This window comes from Stegodyphus dumicola, chromosome X2, assembly GCF_044657685.1.
Source record: "Stegodyphus dumicola isolate Sdum_Otavi_A_Nest chromosome X2, ASM4465768v1".
Lineage (NCBI taxonomy): Eukaryota > Metazoa > Arthropoda > Arachnida > Araneae > Eresidae > Stegodyphus > Stegodyphus dumicola.
In genome coordinates, this window is record NC_140781.1 from 81,321,083 (window position 1) to 81,345,010 (window position 23,928).

General features: G+C 33.5%; 1 protein-coding gene across 2 annotated transcripts in view; it reads left to right on the forward strand.

The window, feature by feature from the left end:
• LOC118203550 (uncharacterized) overlaps nt 1-23,928 on the forward strand; it is a 390,320-nt gene that overhangs the window by 356,555 nt on the left and 9,837 nt on the right. The window contains exon 6 of one of the 2 annotated variants that reach the window (XM_085808993.1): nt 4,782-4,930. In XM_085808993.1, coding sequence (XP_085665119.1) covers nt 4,782-4,930 — 149 coding nt within the window. The remainder of the gene's footprint in view (nt 1-4,781; nt 4,931-23,928) is intronic. The other variant, XM_085808994.1, reaches the window with a different exon arrangement.

A 23,928-nucleotide genomic window follows, 5' to 3' on the forward strand; every position in this document is an offset into this window, starting at 1 on the left:
TAACTAAATGTATTTATTATTTAACAAAATAGCTGCTCTTTTTAACAAAATATGATGTTATTTGATAAAATGGGCCACCTGAGACCGAGTGCATTTAAGACCACTGAAGGATGCTAGTTTAAACCCTTTTCAAATCCTCGCAAGTGGATTGCTTGCATTTATCAGTTACCATGCTTTTATCAGTGTGTAACGCAAATGCAAACCATTTGTCTCTCTAGAAAGTTTTAAGACATCCTTTCCTGGGGTAGAAGCCCTCTCATTCTTTGTCATAATCTTAGACGGCAATAAAACCATGTATGCAGATTTTCAGAACTTGTTTGAACTTGTCTGATAAAATGCTTTATTATATTACAACAGATTGTTACTCACATCAGTGTTCAGAATTTTAGTTAAATTTCAGCTTGCAATGAATAATTTTTAACTTTATTTTTGTATATATGAGTATGGAGGTATATGAAGATCTTCCTGTATATACATAATTCATAACTTAATTGGATAGAGCTTCTTGATAAGAATCGCTGATTCCAGCAAAAGAGGAGAAAAGCAGACTAGAAAGTATTATTTTTATTACTGTTTCAAATGAAAACCGAAAGTTAACTACTACATGCGTGGAATTTCTAACTTATTTGTAGAACATAAAATTATGCATGCAGCACTGCTTAAATCCAGTGTGAATATATTATTCCAAAAGTTATCCCAGACATATGTTTTCAAATGTTTTACCTACAATGTCAGTGATAAAGAAGGTAGCATTGCTATTAATTTGAAATCTCTACGTAGATGAAAATTTTTATTTTTTAAACTTTATATTTTCGGAAGAGACAGGGTTAAAAATAACAACGGAATTTAACTTATAAATCTAGAATGTATTTATATAAATACTGTAATGTTTCGGGCAAGTATTGCTTTCAACGGAATTCAAAGCATGTATTATGCGTTAAGACTTTTTGTAAAAATTGTTAGATATAAATATGCAACTCAAACACAGAAATGGGAAGAATTTTTTTTTCGTAAACTGTTTTTTTAAGAGGGAAGGGGGAATTAAATGTTTCTGAAGGTCGGCATACTTCTTACTTTTGCTTTGTAACTGAAAGCAGTCATACATTTTATCTCTCATTCCTTTAATCTCTCCTAGAAGATTATCTTCCGACAATTTGCATAAGGCAGTCCGAAAAGTATGGTATGTCTTTATGTACTGAATTATTAGCTACTGGAAATAATTATAAAAAATCTTTTTAAGTACAAAATACAGTTGAATAAAATGACACAAATTTTGTTATAAAGCCTATAAGAATATATAAAAATGTTCTAGTTAAAACTGGTAAAATTTAAACACGCTAAATATGGAATTTGTGTGACTTGGATGAGTAAAAGCAGTCAGGTAGGTGTTACCTTTTATGAGACTTTAATAAAGTAGCCACAATATCTTTTTTCTGAGACAAAAAAAAACTGAATTTACTTATGAAAGAAAAACCTTTTCGGCATACAGTGGCATTATAAAACTTTGAATACAGCGTCTTTTATTGACTATGTTTGCAAATCTAAAAATTCCCTAAATGTAAAGCCAATGTATGCTTGTAATTTCCACTTGCCATCTATGACTACTTGTTTTTTAAATGATGTTTACGTTAATAAAATTTTAGACTGGTAATATACCCATGAAGTTAGAAGCAAAATATTGTGGCTGCGCTTTTCATTTATTTAGTGCAACTTCCACTGGTCTTTTTAATTCACCTTGAAGTGACTTCTTTTAAAGGTGGGTTTTGTTATTTAGAGACAAAAATAGTGACACACACTGACTTCTTTACTAATTTTAAAAATTTCACAGAGGGACTCGTACAAAACATTTCTAGAGTGAAACCAATCTGAGGTGATCACCCACGGCTTCAGATGACTTTGATCATTTTGTAGTGGAGGTCTCGCTTAAAAGTGCGACTGTTTCAAGACCTTTACTTTAATTATGTTCTCAGAAACACTGATCACATTAAAAAATTAATGTCTTAGTTAAGTTCATAATTTGAGAGATTTCACTACATTAATCTAAACATACTCTACATTATGTAGCTGTGAAACTGAAATCCTAATGCGCTTAGCAGAGTTCAGAATTATCTGCGATTTCACCACACTCGGTATTACATACTGTGGGATTTCGTTTACCTTTTAGGTCCACATGAAATTGATTCTGCCAGGAATAGAACGAGACGCCTTCCGTTTAATGACACGTAGTCAACTTGCCTTGTTCTTCTTAAAAGCCTTTTCCTCACTCTGCTATTTTATTACTGTGTTCTCTTATTAGTAAACAGAAACAAAAGAGTAATAATTCTGCTATCGATTTCTCCTTGCCTAGAAAGTTAATTTTTCCACACAAAACAGCTTCAGATAAATTTAGCATACATATTGCAATTAAGTCACATCTAAAAAAATTATTTCTGAATTAATATTATATTTAGAGAGATGATTTTACAATTTATAGCAGAGCAGAGTGACTTTAATGCAGTTGAAAAATCAGCACCAATAGTGAAAAATCTAATAAATGCAAAGAACTCGTTTTTAGTTAATATTAAAGAATGTTATTACTTTATAACTCATACGGGCAGATGCACGTCAATCTTATCAAACAGCAACACATTTCATAGATTAAACACGATATTTAACCGCATAAATCGAGAATAGTGATCACTTAAATTTAAAGTGTCGTAAACTTCAAAATAAAATTCTCTAATCTCCCCATTATTCCTGCCACTGAGGGTTGCCCTTTTAACTATTTCTTTTTTCAACTTTATGCTTTTTTTCAGTTGTGATGATCTTATAGTCGACATTCGGTTTTTAAAGTTACCCTAACTCTAAAGCTTCCGTTTGCCCCATCTTGTTGTTTGCTCTCGAAAACTTTGCCTAAAATCTAATTTTCTAATATTAATTAATGAATATTTCTTACTTTTAAAATCTGAATAGCTATATTGTGTCCTTTGGCTGCTGAAAATTTCAAAGCAAAAAGCGAAGGAAATATAAAACAAATGTAAAGAAAATTTTAAATCAGCTATCTTAATAAAAAAAAACCACACCTGGTATTTAAAATACATTTTAGGCCTTGCAGAATTATACTTTAAGATCTCAATGAAAAATTTTTACAAAGCTAAAAATTTTTAATGCATCCCATTGCAGTAATCTTTTTCAGCTTAAGCATTGAAAAATAATCTATCGTTAATCATTTAAATTACGTATCCCCAAATTCTTATTTTCTAAAACGACGTAAAAATACAGAGGTTTGGTAATAAAACCGAAACACCTGCATCTAGAGTGAAATACATTATAGGATGTAATCCTTCTTTTTGAAGCCAATGCGATAGCGATAATTGCTAAAAAGGACCGATGCTAGTCTTGTTAAATTATTAGGATTATTTTAACCATTTCTCTTGCAAAAACAGTTTTTTTATCTCTTTGTCAAATTAGAGGAAGAAAACGTATCCTCTAGATAGGTTTGGAAAATCAGTGGTGGTTATCCCAAACAACGGGGTTGAGACAAGGGGACTGGGCACCTATCTGCAAGATGATAGGCTCATTCTCATGCTCTTCAGACTACTTTATCATCAGTTTCACAATGTGAGCTGTGCAATGCTATCTTGATGCACAGTAGATTCTTTGGAATTCAACGTTCGCACGAGCGGATGACTTGATCCACAATTAGACTTTGACATAAATGTGATCGTCAAGAATAATCAGTGTTCCCAGGTTCACTTTTGTGTTTCACTCTAGACAAGAAACAGTACTGATAATATAACTCTGAAGGCGATGAAGGTGGACTCGTGAATCAACGATACATATTTCCCATTGTGTACTATCCATGTTTTGAGTTGCTAATACCTCTGAAATCGGTTTTTAGCATAAGCGCTGGTTTTCAACCGCCTCTGCTATAATTTCTGGATCGTAAAAAATAACTCTCTAAAGATCATGATAATCACGTTTTGAAAATTGTGCAAAATAAGAAGAGTGTATGTTATGCCATAATATGAGTAGTAGCTGTTTTTTGTTCTGTAACTGCAATTCTTTTTAACACTTCAACAAATCTTACCTCTACAGTTATTAGGATTATACCGAGTTCTTCGCTTTTCTGTCTACACTGACCGGACTGAATAATGTTGCCCTGAACGTACAAGAAAGATCTGTTGTCTTGGTAGCAGATACACTAGCCAAAGGAGGGTCAACAATTTCTCCTGCGTCCAACTATTACATATTCTTACCACTTATGTCGTATAATTCTCAATGCTTGAAGTCTTCTAATATCTTTGAAAATTCAAACGTCGCACTAACTTCTGTTGATAAAATTTGGAATCATTTTGGGTTCTCAACAGGAGCTGCAAATGTTGGCTTGAAATTCAGAATGCTGTATTCAATGTGTGTTTCGGTTTCATTAAATGACCCCTGTATTTGCTAAATATCATGATTAAGAATTAAATTTTTATCAAGTCACAATATAAAATTTAATGTTACTATTTGCAGCAAATTTTAAAGCATACTTTAGTGGCTTTAAGAAAAAAATTGAAACATTCCCTTAAATGTAAATAATAAATGACATAAGTCTTGTGAACTAATAACAACATTTTGTATGTAAAATGTAATAATGTGAATAAAAAATTAAGTCGTTGTTTGCAACTGAATTAGAGCAATATAATATTAAAAATATAATAAACGGTTGGTGCCTACACTAGCTATTCCAAATTTCTCCATGCATTTTTGATAATTTACTATTTGAAGAGGAGCTAATACAGTGCATTACGTTGCAGCAGTTCCTTACGTGGTTCCAGGTCAAGATGGTCCGAAAATTGAAGGTACAAGTCCAAGGTATGAAATTGGGGACTTGGTAGATGTTAACTGTACATCGGCTCCTGCTCGCAGCGCAGCTCTTCTCAAATGGTTTATAAATGACAAAGAGGTAAGCAAATCCAGCATATTACACATTCTAAAATTCTTTTCCTACATTTCTAGAACTGGTGATACAACTTCAGTAAGATGTCGGGGAAATGTGTTTGTTTTTCCATTGCAGGAAGTGTTAAAAGAATCAAATAAAATAATCCTTTAGATTGCGGCAGTTTGGGTTACAAGATATCTTCTAGTAAAAATGTACAAAATGTAAACTTTTATACCAGTCCCCGTAAGCAAAAAATGTCAGTACGGAACATACTTTCTAGAATTCAATGAGTAAAATAAAAATGAATGTATTCCTGTACAATCAAAATTAATAGAAGTAACATTAAAGTCACTAGCACCTTTTCAACAAACACCTTTCGACAATTATTAATAATCCTACTATTTTCCCAGTAAATCCATGGATGTGCTTAAGCAAATGCTGTTTCGAATTCAGATATCTGAAAAGTACTTTTGTTGCTAACAGATGTAATTCTGAAGGAAAATATTTATCTATGATACTATTGATATAAACACGTCGTAAATATAAACATGGTACTTAAAAAAACCATGTAAAAGGCACGTCTTTAAAATTATCTCTTTAAAAAATGGGTTTGTCTGTCTTCATTTGTATCTTAATTTGCTAAAGTTTAATACTACAAAGCTGAACATGTTATATATTTTTGGATTCAGCAATGCCCATTTTATTTTTTAAATTTAAAACTGAAAATCGATATCTGGATGGTTAATTTGATCCTCTTAGTTTTGGATGCAATGCATAAAACTTCTAAAAGGTACAATGTATCAGTTTGAAATTTTGTATTTAATGAAATTCAGTTTTATACAGCCCCGTACTAACGAAAGTGACTTAATTCTTGCAACTATGATAATTTTAAACGATGATCAGTGTTTTCTTCCCAATGTATGTTTAGTAGTATTAAAATTAACTGTCGTTGTCTGAAGGTTTACATCACTTGATTTTTTTTTCTTATTATCTCAATACAACAAACAAATCGCTCAAGAGAGTTTTCGGAGAACCTTAAAGGGAAGCTGAAGAGTTTCCCATGCATATTATAGATGTAAGTCTTTCACATGGAAAGGATTTGCATGTAAGTCCTATTTCTAACTTCCTGTACCTTCTAAAATAATCATTCATTTAATTTATTATATTCACTATGAAACTATAACTTTTAATTAACCCTCCCTCAAATAATGTTTAAAATTTTAAGGACAGAATGACTTGGGAATGGGATTCTTGTGAGAAATTAAAATTAAATTCAGAGCAAGTGTGCAAATGCATTGCAGACATTCCAAAAAGTATGGAGTTGTGTGGAGATTGCGCCTTTCCGAAAGCGTAGATGATATTAAGCAGTTACAGAAGGTCAGGAATGTGGCAACTGATAACGAGTATTGAATGTTTGGGTGTGATGTCAGCAATAGCACAAGTATATTGCTTTTCGAGTAATGAGCATTGTTACTGGACGACTTCTTTTTAATCGGTTCTCTAAACTAAATACTCTTTCTAAGATTCCAGAAGTTGAAATGCCAAAAAGTTGCATCAAATTTGAGAAGAAATTTATAAAATATTCTTGACCGTATTTTATAAAGAACAGCAATTACCCTGACTCCTTCTCATGGACATATTCATTGGAATACTTCATTGGTTATATACAATGAATTCATAAGTTTTTTTAATTTTAAAATAAAATATGTGTAAATATTTATATCAAATGAGTAATGTATTCGGTCTACAACCAAAAGTGTCTCCTATTTATTAAATTTATTAGTTATAATCAAATATTTTAAGATTTATGACTCCTTCTCATGGACATATTCATTGGAATACTTCATTGGTTATATACAATGAATTCATAAGTTTTTTAATTTTAAAATAAAATATGTGTAAATATTTATATCAAATGAGTAATGTATTCGGTCTACAACCAAAAGTTTCTCCTATTTATTAAATTTATTAGTTATTATCAAATATTTTAAGATTTATATTTCAGAATTATATTCATTGCTTAAATAATCTATAGCTTTTAATAGCACAGTTGTTTACTATTTGACTACAGTTGTCTTAATTAAACTATTTAACATATATTTCTGTATTATTAACTAGTATGTTCTTTATTTCGGCGTAATCCACCCCATTGAAATATATAGAGGATAATCCATAATCAGTGTTATAACGTCTAAGGGGTTGTAGGTGATGTCACTGTGCTATGGAAGTTGTAATAACTTACTTACATCTTCTTTATCGGTGGTTCTTGTGTTCTATCGGCCAAACAAAGACACTTTCCTTTAACTAAATCTATTTAATGAAGAGAAGACTATGTACAAATATTATATACAGATTACAGAGTATCTAGTTTATGTCACTCTCAACCACTCTCATCAACCTCTCAACCCTCTCTGCCGAAACTCTTAATTAGCTAAACATACGGGCGGCGCAGCGCCCTCTATCTCTTTTTTCTACATCACTCCCTACCTGTACTCTTTAATAAGAGTACACAAACTTACTTACATAACAATATCAACATTAATTAATAATGGATTAATACTAAATGGTATGACATATATAAATGAATAATATAAAAGAATAATCTATACTAGTATATCAAAGCCACAAATGAACATAATAATTAATAATGTAATAAAACTCAATAATATCAAAAGTTCTATCTAAATTAAATCTCGAAAGGATATAACATCTGGATCGATCTTCTGAATTGTCCTTTGGGCGTGCGAACAAGGCACGCTCGAACATGTCCATCTCTTCCTATAATCACGTTTTCAATTACACCCATGTCCCAAAGTAGTTTGGATTGTTTTGGTCCTTCTACCAACACAACGTCTCCAGTCTTAAGGTTCCGCTCAGTTTTAGGATTAGCAAAGTTATGCGCATTTCTAAGATGGAGTAAATATTGCTCTTTCCACTTGATCCATGTTAATTTTAAGAGCTTAGATTGGTAAAGCTTCCTCCTGGTTAAAGTCTCTTTGTCGGATACCTTGTTAAAAATTTCCAAGAAATGCTCGGGAAAGTTAAATGTACCCCGTCCTGGCAATAAAAACTATGAAGGTGTGAGCGGGCGAGGTTCACCCAGCTCGTTGCTCTCGTATGTTAGAGGTCTATTATTTAGCACACACTCGAGTTTAGTTAATATTGTAGAGAGCTCTTCGAAAGTCAGTAATGCTCTCCCTAAGATTTTCTTCAGAGGTTCCTTGATGCTTCTCTTCAAACGCTCCCAGAACCCTCCCCACCATGGGGAACGCTCAGGTATGAATTTCCATGTTACCTCTTTGGATGTCAAGAAATCACTCACACTTGGATCTGCTTTGATTCTTTTAAATCCTTTAATTGTTTCACATGTGCTGCGGAAATTCTTGGCATTATCTGAATAAATCACTTTGCAGCTCCCTCTTCCTGCTAAAAAACGTCGTAATGAAAAAATGAAACCTTTTGCTGACATATCTGAAACCACTTCAATGTGTACAGCACGAGTGACGGAGCATGTAAATAAGGCTATGTACACCTTTTTGTGGTTATCCGCTTTTTCTCTAATAGTAACTGCTCCCGTTAAGTCGATGCCTACAACTGTGAAAGGATTACTTTGGACTACACGATCTCTGGGTAACTGACCCGTTAACTGTTTGGCGGGCTTCACTGCAAACGTTTTACACACCAGGCAAGCGTTAATAACTTTCTTTACTACTTGTCTTCCTTTAGGTATCCAAAATTTATTCCTGACTTTGGACAATGTTGCCATGACTCCTGAATGGAATACTTTTATGTGTTCACTAAATATCACTAGTTTGGTGAACTTCGTTTTGGGCAGAATAATGGGATGTTTTTCGTCATCTATTAATTCTGCTTGTTCCAAACGACCTCTGACACGCAAAATACCTCTACTGTCTAGATATGGTGCTAAACTGTAAAGCTTAGAATCTGGTGTTATTAGATTATTCCTCTCTAGTTGTTGAATATCCGAAAAGTAATTCGCTCTCTGTACTTGTTTTATCCAGTACTCCTCAGCTTCTTGGATCTCCAATACAGTAAGAGGACCTTCTTCACAGGCACGTTTTCTTAGCTTGGCGACAAACCACTTTACCCAAGCTGTAACTCTCAACAATTTTTCGAGACTACTGAATTTGGTAATGTCTAACGCATTTTCTTCTTCTGGAATAGTCACTTGAACATAAGTGCTTAAACGTTCCAAATTTTGAGTATCAGTTTCTACTTTAAACTTCTGCTCAGGCCATTGATCTTCAGAATCTTTCAACCATGATGGACCATGCCACCAGTTATTATCTTTCACCAATGCATTTGCTGTTTCACCACGAGTTAATTTATCTGCTGGGTTTTCCGACCCTGGACAATATTTCCACTTATCAGGCGAGGTACAGTCTTGTATTTCTGCAACTCTATTCGACACGAACTGCTTCCACTCACGCGCTGACCCCTTTATCCACCACAAGCAAATTTTGGAGTCCGTCCACAGAACTAACCTACCTACCAAATCCTGAAACATTTTCAATAAATATTTTCCTAACCTAGCTGCAACTACAGCCCCCATCAATTCCAACCTAGGGAGGGACAACTTTTTTAACGGAGCTATCCTACTCTTCGACATTATAAACGACGTACATACCTCTCCTCTCTCATTCTTGTATCTAAAATATGCCACCGCTCCATATGCCACTACTGACGCATCACTGAAAATATGAATTTCAACCGACTGACCTTTACTTAGAACTTCTGTAAAGTAGTACCTCTCTATTTTCAACGCGTTTAATTCCTCAATTTCAGCGCACCACTTTATCCATTTGCACCGTAACTCCTTTGGCAACTCTGCATCCCACTCCAAACCTCTCTCCCATATTTCCTGCATCAGTCTCTTAACTCGCACCACAAATGGAGAAATAAATCCGACTGGGTCAAACACCTTAACTGCTGTGCTTAACACCGATCTTTTACTATTTCTCAACGATTCTAAACTACTCAACAATGATGTAACGTCTACTCTCAAACCATCCTCTTCTAAGTTCCACACCAAGCCTAACACTTTCAACTTACTATCTCTCTCAGACCTACTTTCTTCACACAACCTTTCCTGTACCCACAAGTCATACAGCTCTTTAGAATTAGTTTTTAGCTTTCTCAAATTAAAACTCGCGTCTCTCAAAATAGATACCGCCTCTGATGAAAGACTGAAAGCTGATTCTACACTTTCCCCTCCATAACACAAATCGTCTGCATACAGTGAGCTATTTAGCATCTCGACACAGTTTTTGTTTGTTTCCGCATATTTCTTTAAATGATGTTTGATCGTTGCACTCAATAAAAACGGTGAACAATTACATCCAAATAATACTCTGTTCATTTGCATAATTTTAAAGTCCTCACTGTCATTATCAGGATACCAGAGAAATTTTAAATATTGCCTATCTTCCCTTGCTATCCCAATCATCAAAAACGCCTTTTCTATGTCACCGCAGAATCCAATTTTAAATTTTCGAAAGGAAAGAATGATATCCAAAATATTCGGATTTAGGTTTGGGCCCTTTTCTAAGCAATCGTTTAACGATAGCTTTCCTCTTTCGCAACTGCTGCAATTAAATACCATTCGAACTTGAGTGCTTTTTTTATCTTTACGGACCACTCGGAATGGCATAAAGTATCCCTCTCTGGTATCCTCACACTCTTGAATAATGTTGTTTTGTGTCTGAAATTTAATTATTTCCATAAAGTGTTCCCTCACAAAGCTGTTACCTTTTAATTCTCGCTGCACCCTTTCGAACTGCCTTTTCGCTAAACCAAAATTATTTTCCAAATGCTCTGGACTCCTATTCCACAACAAGCGAGCCTCATACCTCCCGTCTACATATTTCAAATCCTCTTCAAATTGTTTAATTAATCGCTCATCGCCAGAACTCCTTTCCGACGCGCACTCAGAAATTCCTAGACTTTCAATCTCCCAAAGCTGACGAATCTGTTCCGATATTTTTAATTCCTCTTCCGAATCGATGTGTATAAACAAGCCGGTGGAGTCTGACCCTGAACTTAGCTTCTTACTCTCTCCCCCCACTCTACCACTCAACGTCCAACCGAATATGCTTTCATGCAGTACTAAATAGTCTGTTAACCGATGTGTTTTCCCCGTTAAGATGCAGTTCAAGTAATCATTCCCGATTAAAATCTGTACCTCTGCCACTTCACTATCGCAGCTGTCAGATAAGTGAAATCCTTGTTGGCGAAGATTGTTTATAATTTCTGCAGATGGCCTGGGTAATGCATTGGAACATATGGTTTTTACTTCGAGTGCTTCGATGATTAGAGTGAACCCCGTCTTATTTTTAGAGAAAGTCTTTTTCTTTTAAATTCTCGCACTGGCGGATTCGAAGATGCAAATGTATGAATTCTTAATCTTTCTGTACCAATAGTCGGTAAACTTGCTTTTCTGGAAATAGAGTGACAAACATAAGATCTTTCGGAAGCAGAATCGCATAACAACCTAACGTTAAATGTGGAATTATTTCCTACCAGTTGACCTCTCAATGTCTGATAAAAATCACGTCATTAGGAATTTGCTTGCTCAGTGTTTCGAGGAATAGTGAACTAACGTTTGTCTCTTTTGCTGCGCTCACAGTATTTTTAATGGATTTATTTTCTTGCCCTTCTGCATCACACAGGCTCTCTAAATGCGACAAAGATTTGCAAATATTACATTTAACCCATTTTGCCGGTTTTTTTGTGACTTTTTTTTAAACAGCGCTTGCACTTAAATTGATCGTATAATGCTTTGTGTTTCTCTGAAATACTTAAGTCGCAGTCTTTTGAGAAGTGAGATTTAAGACAAAAGTCGCACATATAATTTTCGACTGATGTATTAAGCGTCGTCGCTGATACCATTTTCTTTTTAATTGGAGCAACACTCTTACGATAGTTGTCGGTATTTCTTTCACTGGTTATCGAAAGTGTTTGTTGCTTAAGACACAGAGTTAGTGACTTTTCGCGCGCTTCTACTTCTCTCTTTAGAAACAACAATAAATCTGACACTGTTGACTCTGTGTCGACCTTTTGCTCCCTACTAAACTGTAACACTAAATCTTGCGGTATACACTTATATAAAATAGGAAGTAATAGATTGCCGTAAGAATTAAAATTAATATCTAATGTCTCTAAACTTCTTGTTTGAACTGTTATTTCATCATATAGTTTTCTTAAACTTGATACATCACTTGAACGGCGTACTGACTCTAAAGCTAGGATAACGTTCATATGCACGCTAACTAATATTTCTTTTTTCCCAAATCTGTCAGTTAAGATTTCGATGGCCTTTATATAGTTTTCTCCTATTAATGGCAATCCGCTTATAGCTTTTGCAGCTGAACCGGTGAGTAAAGATCTTAAATAGTTAAACTTCTCAACATCTTGAAGCGTATTGTTTTCGTGAATGGCAGCTTTATACTGAGCCCAAAATTCAGTAAATTTACATAAATCGCCGCTGAAAGTTTCTAAGGTAATGCGAGGCAATTTAGTATTATAATTAGTTTTGATTTCCGAAACTTGTGAAGTTGTTCCGGTTTTACCCACATTTTGAATATATCTATTGACTTTAGATTTACATCTAATTATGGATTCGCTGTATTCTAAACAATGTTCTATTTCTGTCTCTAATTCCTGAACAGTGCTTTGAGCATTAATAACTTCATCATATTTTAACAAGCTAGTTTCTCTCTCGATTAACACTGAAAGCGATTCCTGCAACACTTCTAGGTTCGGATTCTCGCTTTGCAATTCCTCATCTAATTTCCTTATTAATTTTGTTACACTGGTACGAACCGAACCTCTAATTTTTCTATTTCTCTCGACGGTTTCTTCAAAACTCATTATCAAAGATAAATTGCATGCCGATAAATGAAATGACTCACCTTCTGGCCTGATGCTTCCAAAACTTGTTGTATGTAATAACTTACTTACATCTTCTTTATCGGTGGTTCTTGTGTTCTATTGGCCAAACAAAGACACTTTCCTTTAACTAAATCTATTTAATGAAGAGAAGACTATGTACAAATATTATATACAGATTACAGAGTATCTAGTTTATGTCACTCTCAACCACTCTCATCAACCTCTCAACCTTCTCTGCCGAAACTCTTAATTAGCTAAACATACGGGCGGCGCAGCGCCCTCTATCTCTTTTTTCTACAGAAGCTTCTTATAATTTGCGACGTAACAGATTTCTTACGATACATTAAAGTCGAATATTCTATGATGGCATTCTCTCTAGCAAATTATTTTGCCTATATTTTAGTTATACAATTTTGAGATAATATGATCTATAAGTTAGGCAATTTTGAGAATTTGTTTCGAAGTCAGCTAAATGAACTTTATACATTCCTCATCAGGTAAACAAGCATAATCATGTCTAGATAAAATCAATTGTAATAATAGATGATATGCAATAATTCCTCTTCTTGTTGCAGTGAAACTCAGTTATTTATTAATAATAGCCCAAAACAACGAAAGAGGCTTCTCTTTTTCGACTGAACAGTAAATTAAGCCTTGTGATCTCCAGATATTCTGTTACCTTTTATAGCATATTCAGAAAAACTTCATAAACCTTAATAAGCACAATGATTCCCGTATGAAATGATCCTCATTTCATTGGAAGATTCTCATTTCCATCCCAGTCTCCATTTTGTCCTCTTCTCTATCCTCTTCCCCATCCTCATTCCCTCCCGTTGCCTTCCCCGCCCCATCCCTATCCGCGCACATAATATTTTGTAAAACTCTCATGAGCAGTGTTTGAGTTATTCGTGCCTTTTTTTTTTTTAATTTGAACTTTCCCTTTTTTTAATTCTTCATTGCATGCGTATTTGAGAAATTACTGTAGCTTTTAATCTCTGTATCTTAATAGTCTTTAATTCTGCATGATAATATTTTTGTTATTTAAAAAATATTATATTAAAATAATTAATATATGTAAATTATTTTTTTAATCCGTTCTGATTTAGAACTGAAATTGCATTAAAATATCAAATAAAATTTGATACTTCTGATACGTCTACCATACAAAAGACTAGTATCTCTAAAAACTGGCCGCGATAGACTAATTTAAAATAAGCTTATAGTTAATCGATCCATTTTCTTCAATTGCATATTTATTGATATATTCTTGTGTGCATTCATATATTTAGGTGTGTATTATATGCTACTCATTATTCTTCAAGTTTTGGTATAGTTCTTCATCGTAGTTCTTCCATTTAATGCAAAAGTTTAGTGAATATTTAATGAAGCGACCCAAGAAATTGATGGTTCTTTGTTGATTTACGGGTAGAAATATGTGTCTTGTGTCTCTGAGTCTCTGCCATTTTCAGTGAAACCGTTAGGAAATTTTAGGCTTAAAATGAGTTTACTAATCATTTCCGTTATTGAGACAATACGCACTTAAAAATATTTTCAGATATTACAATTTCAGTTAAGGGCCTATATGGCTCAATCTAAGACCGCGCATTGAGATGACAGAGGTCGCTGATGACATCGGTTGGCAAAAGCAGTCCGCTGGCATAAATAGTCATTCCCCATGCGGTTTTCAAATGATATGCCTTGCTATTCGAATGTGGAGCTGGTCGATATGCATTTTATCTATCTAACTATGGCTGAAAACGGGGATAATGTTCAAAAGACTGTACAGAAAACGATTCCACAATAGACGGCTCCCGAATCGCTAAATATTCTAGCTTATTAACCAGGAGCTGTGCAAGAGTAGATCATTCCGTGAAGGTGTGTATAAGCATGGGAAGATACCGCAGATCTCTTGCAATTTAAGAAGCTGTTATTCGTACATTTAAGTGTAACTCTGTACATGCAGGAAAGCTGATGGACGTGCGTTGGATGTGAGCCAGCCTGCCATGTAAGAATTGAAGAAGAGGAAGAAATGCATCCACATTATTTAAGGAAACCTGCAATAGTTAATCCCGGATAATGAACTTCTTGTGAGCCGCCCGGGTATCCGGACCCACTTTCACCTGTCACCAGTGTGCTAACTTCGCCGTCTGGTACCTACAACGAACTGCAGGGAATTCTGACTTCCCTTCCTACATCTTATTCACTGATGTGATTAGGATTGCACATTCAAGTATGCTTAACACTCACAATTCTCATCTTTGAACACATAATTATCTATAAGACACAAGATCACATACCTACCGTAAAAGATTCTCCATTAATGGGCTGACATGAGATCAGACGGGTTAGACCTGCGCCTTGAACATCGTGATCCTCATATTTCACATGCATGGATTTTTCTTCTAGGGTGCATTAATCTGTCTGATCTGAGAAAGGTTCTATTGAGTTCGATGAAGATCTGGTATCCAGAGTATCGGTTGATGCTTGAAATGTGAATGAAATTCCAAAGATATCTTTGTTAATTTATGTCAGTTCTTGAACAGCCGCTGTGATCCTCGTATTAAATTTTGAGGTCCCACTTTCGAACACCTATTTTTGATTTTACCTATATTCGCTATTTGTTGTTCCTACTTTCCTTATGTAGCAACACTTATACTCGTTATTTCAATTTACGCATTCCATCCCAAAAATTGCTTATTTAGGACCCCTCTCTCTGCCTTTAGATTTTTGCGATATTTATAATATCCCTATGTAAGTTCGTCTTTGCTATATTTATTGCGTACACTTTCTGTGGGGGTAATTGTCCTTCGGTTCTATTACTGAGTGAGAAAAAAACAGACTTTCTCACTACTCGAGAAAGCCTTTTTATCCTTGAGGCGCAATTCGAACAGATGCTCTCTTCAGGGATGTATTCCTTATTGTCAAATTTCGTGTGTATTTGTAAAGGGGATCTACTTTTTAAGCAATTACTTTACTCAGTTTTAAGCTAATCATGAGAATTAATGAGTTTTCTTTGTAAACATTTTTAAAATATATTGGTGCAATAGAAAGATATCTATATTTCCAATTACCTGGATCACTGTCTTTACTTCTAGACCAAGCAAAATTACTTTCTTATTAATTTAGATTCATATTTCTTTAATTTTCTCGCTAATTAAAATTACATGAAAGTTATATTGTACAGTGAGATTTTTAAATTTAGATAAATTTGTACAGTATGTAAATTGATCAATTTTTACAATATGTAATGATCGGAAAATAAGCAACCTATAAACGTTAATAAAAAGTATCTTTTGTGAATAATTGTGATTTTCTTTACGTACTCTGTCAATAATTACTTAATCAAAGCAAATGTTTCAGTTCTGAAAGTAGTTTAAACGAATACGGTGGCGTCTTGTCTATTTTCTGTATGCATAAAATATTTTTGCCTTACCAAATTCACCGTCCCTTCTGTCATTTAGTTTATAGTATAGAATGTACTGTGGTTTTGAGGAGAATTTTATTATCGAAAATACTTTTTTAACTATTATTGTTATTTATCTCACTTGTTTAACAGTAACATCAGAAGAAGTCCAAAAATTTTATCGTGGTTAGGAGAGCAAGGATGCGTTTGTCATTGGTACAGGCCTTGCACACTTTTAGTAGATTAAAGTGCAACTTTTCTCAGTTCCGTCCCAATTTGTATCTCCTAAACGACGGGTCTAAGAACTCCAGCAACTATCTACTCGAGAGGACATTTGGCTCGTCGTATAGCTTACATGTCCCATGCTACAAAAGCTATACGCTTACAAACATCCAAGCTTCATACGGCATTCAAGTCGGGGCCAAAAGATACTGCTGCTACCATCACTAACCACTATATTGAGTAGGACGGGTTTTTTAACTGTTTAAACGAAACACGGTAAACAAAAATAAATAAATGAACCCGCAGTTTCCGCAAGGGATTTGATCTTAGTTAGCCCGTATATTTGGAATTCTGTTGTATATAAAAATAAGTGTTGATAAATAAATAAAAGTGTTTATATCAAGCTTTGTTCCTGTTTGTATTAATTTCTGCCATATATAAAAAGTTAAATATTTTAGTTTTCATATAATTTTGGAAAGAACAAATCTTACAAGTTTTGTGCAGACCCGGTAGCTTCTGTTTTATTAATTTTACTAACTATTAAAACTAGACCTTCTAGGATTTAATCTTCAAAAAAGGAATAGAAGGACCACCTGGCCAAAAACTGAGAGAGAGAGAGAGAGAGGGAGATAAGCTATAAACACTTGATAATTTTAGAATAGATATTTAAATCATTTGAAAGTTAAAATGCAGACGAAAAGCGAAAACTAAAATTCAGGAAATATTTACGTTTATAAATTTAATGAATGGACGTTTCGAAGTATCATAATATAAAATTTATTAACACCTCTATAACTATGAAAACAAAAAGAAAGAAGAAAAAGACAAATTTCACCTTATTTTTTAAATTAAAATATTTTAAGAATTCGCAGCTAGAATAGAATTCAGTACATTAAGATTTTCCTGATAAATGAAACAGAACGAAAAATAAATGCTAATAAAAAATATAAAAACTTAAATAAACCCAAGCTCCAGATTCGGTATCATTATAGTTTTGCGTTTTTATGGCTAGTGCACCAACAGCTTAACAATGAATCGCTGAAGAATTCGGCCCGATCGTATTTCGATCCGAGGTTAAATTTCTGCAAATGGAGTTGGCTGTGTGGAAATTAGTGTTGTTTTTCCCATGTGTAATGTAAAGAAATTTTTTAAAAATGCTTCACGAAGGCATCTCTCCTATTAGGCAGATAACTCTCAAGTGTTTGAGGTAATTCTAATTTTGAGCTAAATATGAAACCACCGCCAGTTTTCAATACTTGAATATATAGATCTCAGAAACTTCTGAGTCTAAAAGAAACTCTATTTTTTTAATTAATATAAAAAATTATCTACTTTTAGATAATATACATGATTTTTGCAAGTTGTAATGCAAAACATTTTTGAGAAATTGCAAATATGATTTGAGATATGCAAATTGTAGATCTGTAGATTATGCAAAAAAAAAAAGTAAAGACTTTAGTTAGAGTAAAAGTTTGCACGTTTAAGTTAAGCGAGGTAATATTTTTGTTAAAAAACAAAAGAGAGAAAAAGAAAAAAGAGCTCGAGCTACATGTCAGTTTGTTGCAATTAATTGAAAAACTATCTCAGAAGAGCGATTATTCGAAACAATTTCAAAGAGCGAAAGTCAGCCTTTGCATTCAAAATTTGTTTTTAAATTCGATGTTTAATTCGAGAAACATTAAGTTTATATTGAAAAATAAATCTCATGGATTTTCTTTCTTCTTTTGCGTTTTAGTTCGTAATTTCCTTTGTTCGCAGTTGATTGTTGACGCAACTAGTTACTCAAGACTACATTTCTTATTGAATCTCGTTTGATGTGACTGGCTCTTTCAGAATTTTTTTTTACTTCTCTTTCTTCCTTTTTACTTATTTCTCCAAGTGTGTGCCTTCTTAAAACTTCTAAAAAAGTTAATCTCGTTTAAAAAAAAAGTGGTAAAACAAATAAACATTCATATGTCATCAGTTTTTTAAGAAGGTGGTATGTATACTTGGGATTATAATGACAAGTTGGACTTATAAGCTGTATTGGGATATTTGAAAGTGCTTGTTAAAACTATGTTTGTAACTCATCTCGAGCATATCGTAATCATAGGGTAAGCAATGTAATTTTTACTCGTCATCAGAGCTAATATAATATTTGAAATTTTAAATATGATAAATATCGCCTGAGATAGGTTAGAAGCTTATTTATAGAGATCTTCTTGTAGGTAGAAACTATGTATATATTTAGTGGAACCAGGAACCCAGTAATATTTAATTTATTTCTGTAACTGTAATATGTATTTAATGAGGTGACCTCATAATACCTAGATCACTTCATTATAAACATAACGTATGCGTATCTACTTATCCATATGTATTATTTATTTACCTCTGTATGTGTATTGTGTATCCAATGTAGAAGACTTATTTATCCAAGTTAATTCATTATAAGCATCATGCGTATTTACTATCTCTGTATATGTTTATTATATATATATATTTTCCCTATATACCCCTGTATGTGTAATGAGTATCCCGTGTACATGATATACTCAATAAGCCGTATATAACATACTCAATACGCAATGCAATTCAATGTGTATCTAATAACAATGTGTACCTATACCGAATGTGTATCTAAAAGCGTATGTGTATTTAATAACGTATTTGTAATTACTCATCCATATATATGTTTTTATCTATCTACCTCTGCATATGTAATGCATTTCCAATGTAGGTGACCTCATTTATTTAAGTCAAATCTTCAATTAAATATTAAATGCATACCCAATGTATGTGTACCTTATATCGATAATAGTATATGTATTTATTTATCTACCCCAGTATGTGTAATGTGTATCTAATAGATGACTATGCATATCCAAGTCAACTCTTTATAATAATTATATGTGTAACATGTATCAATGCGCAACGTGGGTAATAAGTTACTAACCTAGGCTGTATATAATACACTCAATGCGCAATGCATATTCAATGTGTATCGAACGTATGCGTACGCACTTATTCATGCAAATGTATACCCCTGTATGTATATCTAATATAGGTGACCTTATTTATCCAAGTCAAAACATTATAACCTTCATTATATGTTTCTAAGTATGCGTGTTTACTCAATCATGTTTATGAATTAATTTCATTACCCCAATTAGTGTCACGTCTGAATGTACTATATACTTAATGCATAATGCATCTCGAACATGCATTTAATGTATGCATATTTATTTATCCCTGTATCAGTATTTCTTTACATATCTATGCACGTGTAATGTTAGTGTAATCCAAGTTATAGGTGATTTTATATATCCAAAACAAATCACTATGATCATAACATTTTGCGACGAGTCCTGTATTCTCTACTATGTGCTAATGTATCCTGAACTGCATAATGTTCATAATCAGTGTATAATCATGTATAAAATCAGTGTTATATCATGCGTATCAGTGTTCATATTTCTATGCATATTTTAAACGTACTTCAAGGTATATTTTAAGCAAGTCATATATTGTCAAAGTATTATTTAATGTAACAATATGTGTAACTATAATTTGTGCGGGTAATTATAATTGCTATCAAGGTCACCTAGGAAATCTTGTAATATGTATCTTGAATGACGTATAAGACCCTGTATTTATAATATAATCGATGCATACTAAATCGGCGAGGCGCCAGTGTACCCCCTTCTTGACATCTGGGGCTGTTCTAGTTAAAGTAAACGTGGTGCTGTATTGGTTAACCAGTATGGTAGAGGCACAGTACCCACGTCCCCCGTCACTTGTACTTGTACTTGTAGGTAGAAATACCATTGTTTCTGTTTACCTCAAAATATATGATAAACTGCTTTGCCTAGAGGGAGGGGCAGTCTGTATCATTTTTCGAAAAAGCAATATTCTTTATTGAATTAAACACATTCATTGTTTAATAAGAGCCACTATGTAAAGAAATTTAATCTGAATATATTTATGTCTTTAAAAAGAAAACAAAAGCATAGTACACTGACGTCCAAATTTATTTTACATACCTAAAATAATGATATTCCATGAAATATCTAATCAATAGAATCCATTTTTGCCCGGAATATGTGAACGGCAAGCCTAATTAGCATTATCCAGCCAAGAGTGAAACGGTTTCTGAATTCAAGGCGTTATGTCATCTGATGGCGAATAAAGAGCTTTGCTCAAAGTGAATATCTGTGTGAATTTCTGCAATATAGAGTTTGATGTCACTGTTGTAACAACCCAAAGTGTTTTGTTATGGCTCCAAAATACTATTTGGAAGAATACGGAAAAGCTAATCATCAGCGTTTAGAAACAGAGCAGACAATTGTGGAGGCATTTAGATAAGTGAATATTTCAAGACAAGTAGTCCCTACGCTATTGGAAACGAATAACAACTACTTCTCAAGATCGATATCTGCAATAATTACCCGTCGTAACGAGAAGTCGGAAGTTTTAAAATCATAACTTGCAGTCGCCAGTAGAACTATCGCATTATGGCAAACTGTATACAGAAGTCTTACTGAGAAAGTCCTTTATGCCTAAAAGCCAAGTGTAAGTGCTTCACTGTCTTCGGAACAAAAGAAGGATTACTTTAATCGGCACAATGAACTGGAGTGAACACCAGTGGTCCCATGTTCACATTACTGATCAGTCAAGGTATAGTTTAGTATCTGATTCTAAATTTGTTCACATCTGGAGGGAGTCAGGAACCCGAAATCGTCCTTCGAACATTAGAGACAGTGAACGCTTCGGTAATGCAGGTGTGTGATATGCAAAATTAACGTTCGATGGACTTACGCTCCTATGCATTTTCAACAACGGATTTGTGACTGGCCAGAGATGTTGGAACGAGATCTTAGGATTTTATTTTTGAAAGTGTGTATAGATCTGACCATTTTATTTATGGATGATAATACTCGTTCACATCAAGCAAATCTTATTGAAGAATTCTTTAAAAATGAAGCCATTGAACGACTACCCTGGCCAGAAAAATCTCTCAAACTTAATCCGATAGAGAACTCAGGGGACTAACTTGGAAAAGCAGTTCATACAGACATCATTCTCCTAGAGATGTAAATGCCCTGAAGGCCACATTGCTACAGAAGTGTAACTTTATTCCCCAAACTGTGGATAACAAATTTATTCCCAGCATGAAAACAAGTTGTGGTTTCTATATTAAATGCATGTCTTAATTTTTTTCTGAATTCTTTTTTAACTCTCCTTGTAACATATTTTTACGATCACTTTTATTGTTTCATGCTACAGTTTTAGTTCATACGTAGTGCTCTTATTTTTTCTTTGTATTTATGGATATGATGTTATGTATGATGCTACACAAATTCATAAAATTTTAGTTCACAGTTTCTGAGAGAATTTTATAATTCCTTGCACGTAAAGTTAATCTTTGGCATAAGTGTGGATGCGCCATAGTTTTAAACAAGATGTTGTATGGAACCTATCTGCCTTAAATGCAAAATTCTGGCTCCCTGTAGGCAGCCAGGCAACTTATCGTCTCATCCCAGTACTCCATTAAAGTAGCACCAAGTGAGGAAAATCTTCAAAGCAAATCTTTTCATTTGGACTTCAGCTTAACAACTTGCAAACTCGTGTAATAATACAAGGGTCGTCGCTACTTACGAGTTATCAGAAAAAAAAAATTAAATTAAATCTTAAGTATATTCCAATGCGAAAATTCACTAAATAAACAATACATTTTTCCTGTACGTTTTCTTCAACTTACGTGAGCAAACGCTGCTAACAAGTAATGTTAGAAGTTATTAGACTCTCAGCGGTCGCTGCCAAAAGCTCTCTTTTCAAAAGCTTCAAAAATTCTGTTCTAGTATGTATTAACTAAATTACATTTTAGTGGGAGCCGACGAAAGTAGAAATAATAGTAAAAGCAAAAATAATAAGCTAATATGTTGATAAACATAATATACTCCAATGTAATAAAAAATAGTATAAGATATTTGATGTATTTTAATTTAATAAAAATTAAAAACTGAAACTGACTTAAGCATTTCCAACTATTTAATTGGTTATACATTCAACTGCGGTGTTACTCCTGCTTGCCAACATTAGTTGAAGCAAAACGAAATTACCTACAGCTGTTGAAAAACGCGGTCTGCAATTTAGCGTTTTTCTCAATGGTATTAAAGGGGTATTAAGAAACTAATATCACACTAATTAAACACAATCATTACATTAATTTATTTCTAGAGTATATATATTTCTATATCATATTCAGTAATTATTTTATGTCAATAAACATTTTATAGTTAGTAACATTTTTATTTTACTGCTCCTTTTGTTTCCTAAGTTGTAAAATCCCAAACTATACGTGGCCCACGGATGGCCGATTTGTCACACCGTTGAGCTCTGATAGTAGGATTCGGATTCAAATCTCTGAGAATGGGTTCGCTGCATGCGAGTTTGAGTATCTTTCACCATATGTAATATGAATACGAGCCAAATTCCCCCAGAAATACGCCACAGAGTCACCTTCAACTTTAGACAGACAACCTCAGTGTGTCTGTCGTAATCCGAATAAGCCAATCCAAATATCGTTAGCCAAATATGACGATAAAACATTTAAGACTTTTAAAGAAATTGGAATCAGTACGCGGAAATAAAAGCTAATTCTAACCATTTATTTCTTTAATTAAATTCAAACTGGATTATCAGTTCTTTTTTTTTTCCAATATAAGTTACAACCGGAATACTCGCAACATAATCAGCAAGCGCTACATATATGAAGTACATGATAAATGCAGTATGTCTGTTATTATTTGTCTTTTACATTATTAATTATTTTTTTTCCTCTGATAGCCCTTCTAAAGATAGTTTTTCCACAGTAATGGTCTAAAACCGTTTTGTCACAGAAAATTGCAGAAACTTCATCACAGTCTGATACTGTTTAAAAGATACTAAGCATATAATTCAAAACATAAAATAACTGACTGTTAAGAAAAGCTTGTCGAAACATAATGTCTGAAACAGAAATAAAAATTTTAAAAATATTCGCGTGAAATTCGCCTTCTTCATTGTGTTCAGGAAACAAGCTTCACTAAATATTAAAATGGATTGATCTACGTAATTATTGTTTTCATCTTACTAACAAAGACAAATCCCTCAAACTACTTACGAAGGTCACGCTGAACCTTCTAACTTTCCTTTTCTCACTATGGAATTTCATGCAACTTATGTCACATTTATGCCGACCAGTCATAGGGAAGCAAATACGAATTGGCATTCAGTCTTACGATTCGGCTGAGTCATCTGCACATTCACCTTTTCTCATTATCTATGGATGATTTAATGCCTAAGGAGTAGCAGAGACACTAATAAGAGCGGAAGAAATTCAGGTTACATTATGAAATAGAAATGGAGGTATCTTATTAGATATTGTAATATTAATATTACTATTTATTCATATTGGAATATAGGTTTCTTTCAAAGAAGCAATATTGTGATAGTTACCAGTAAT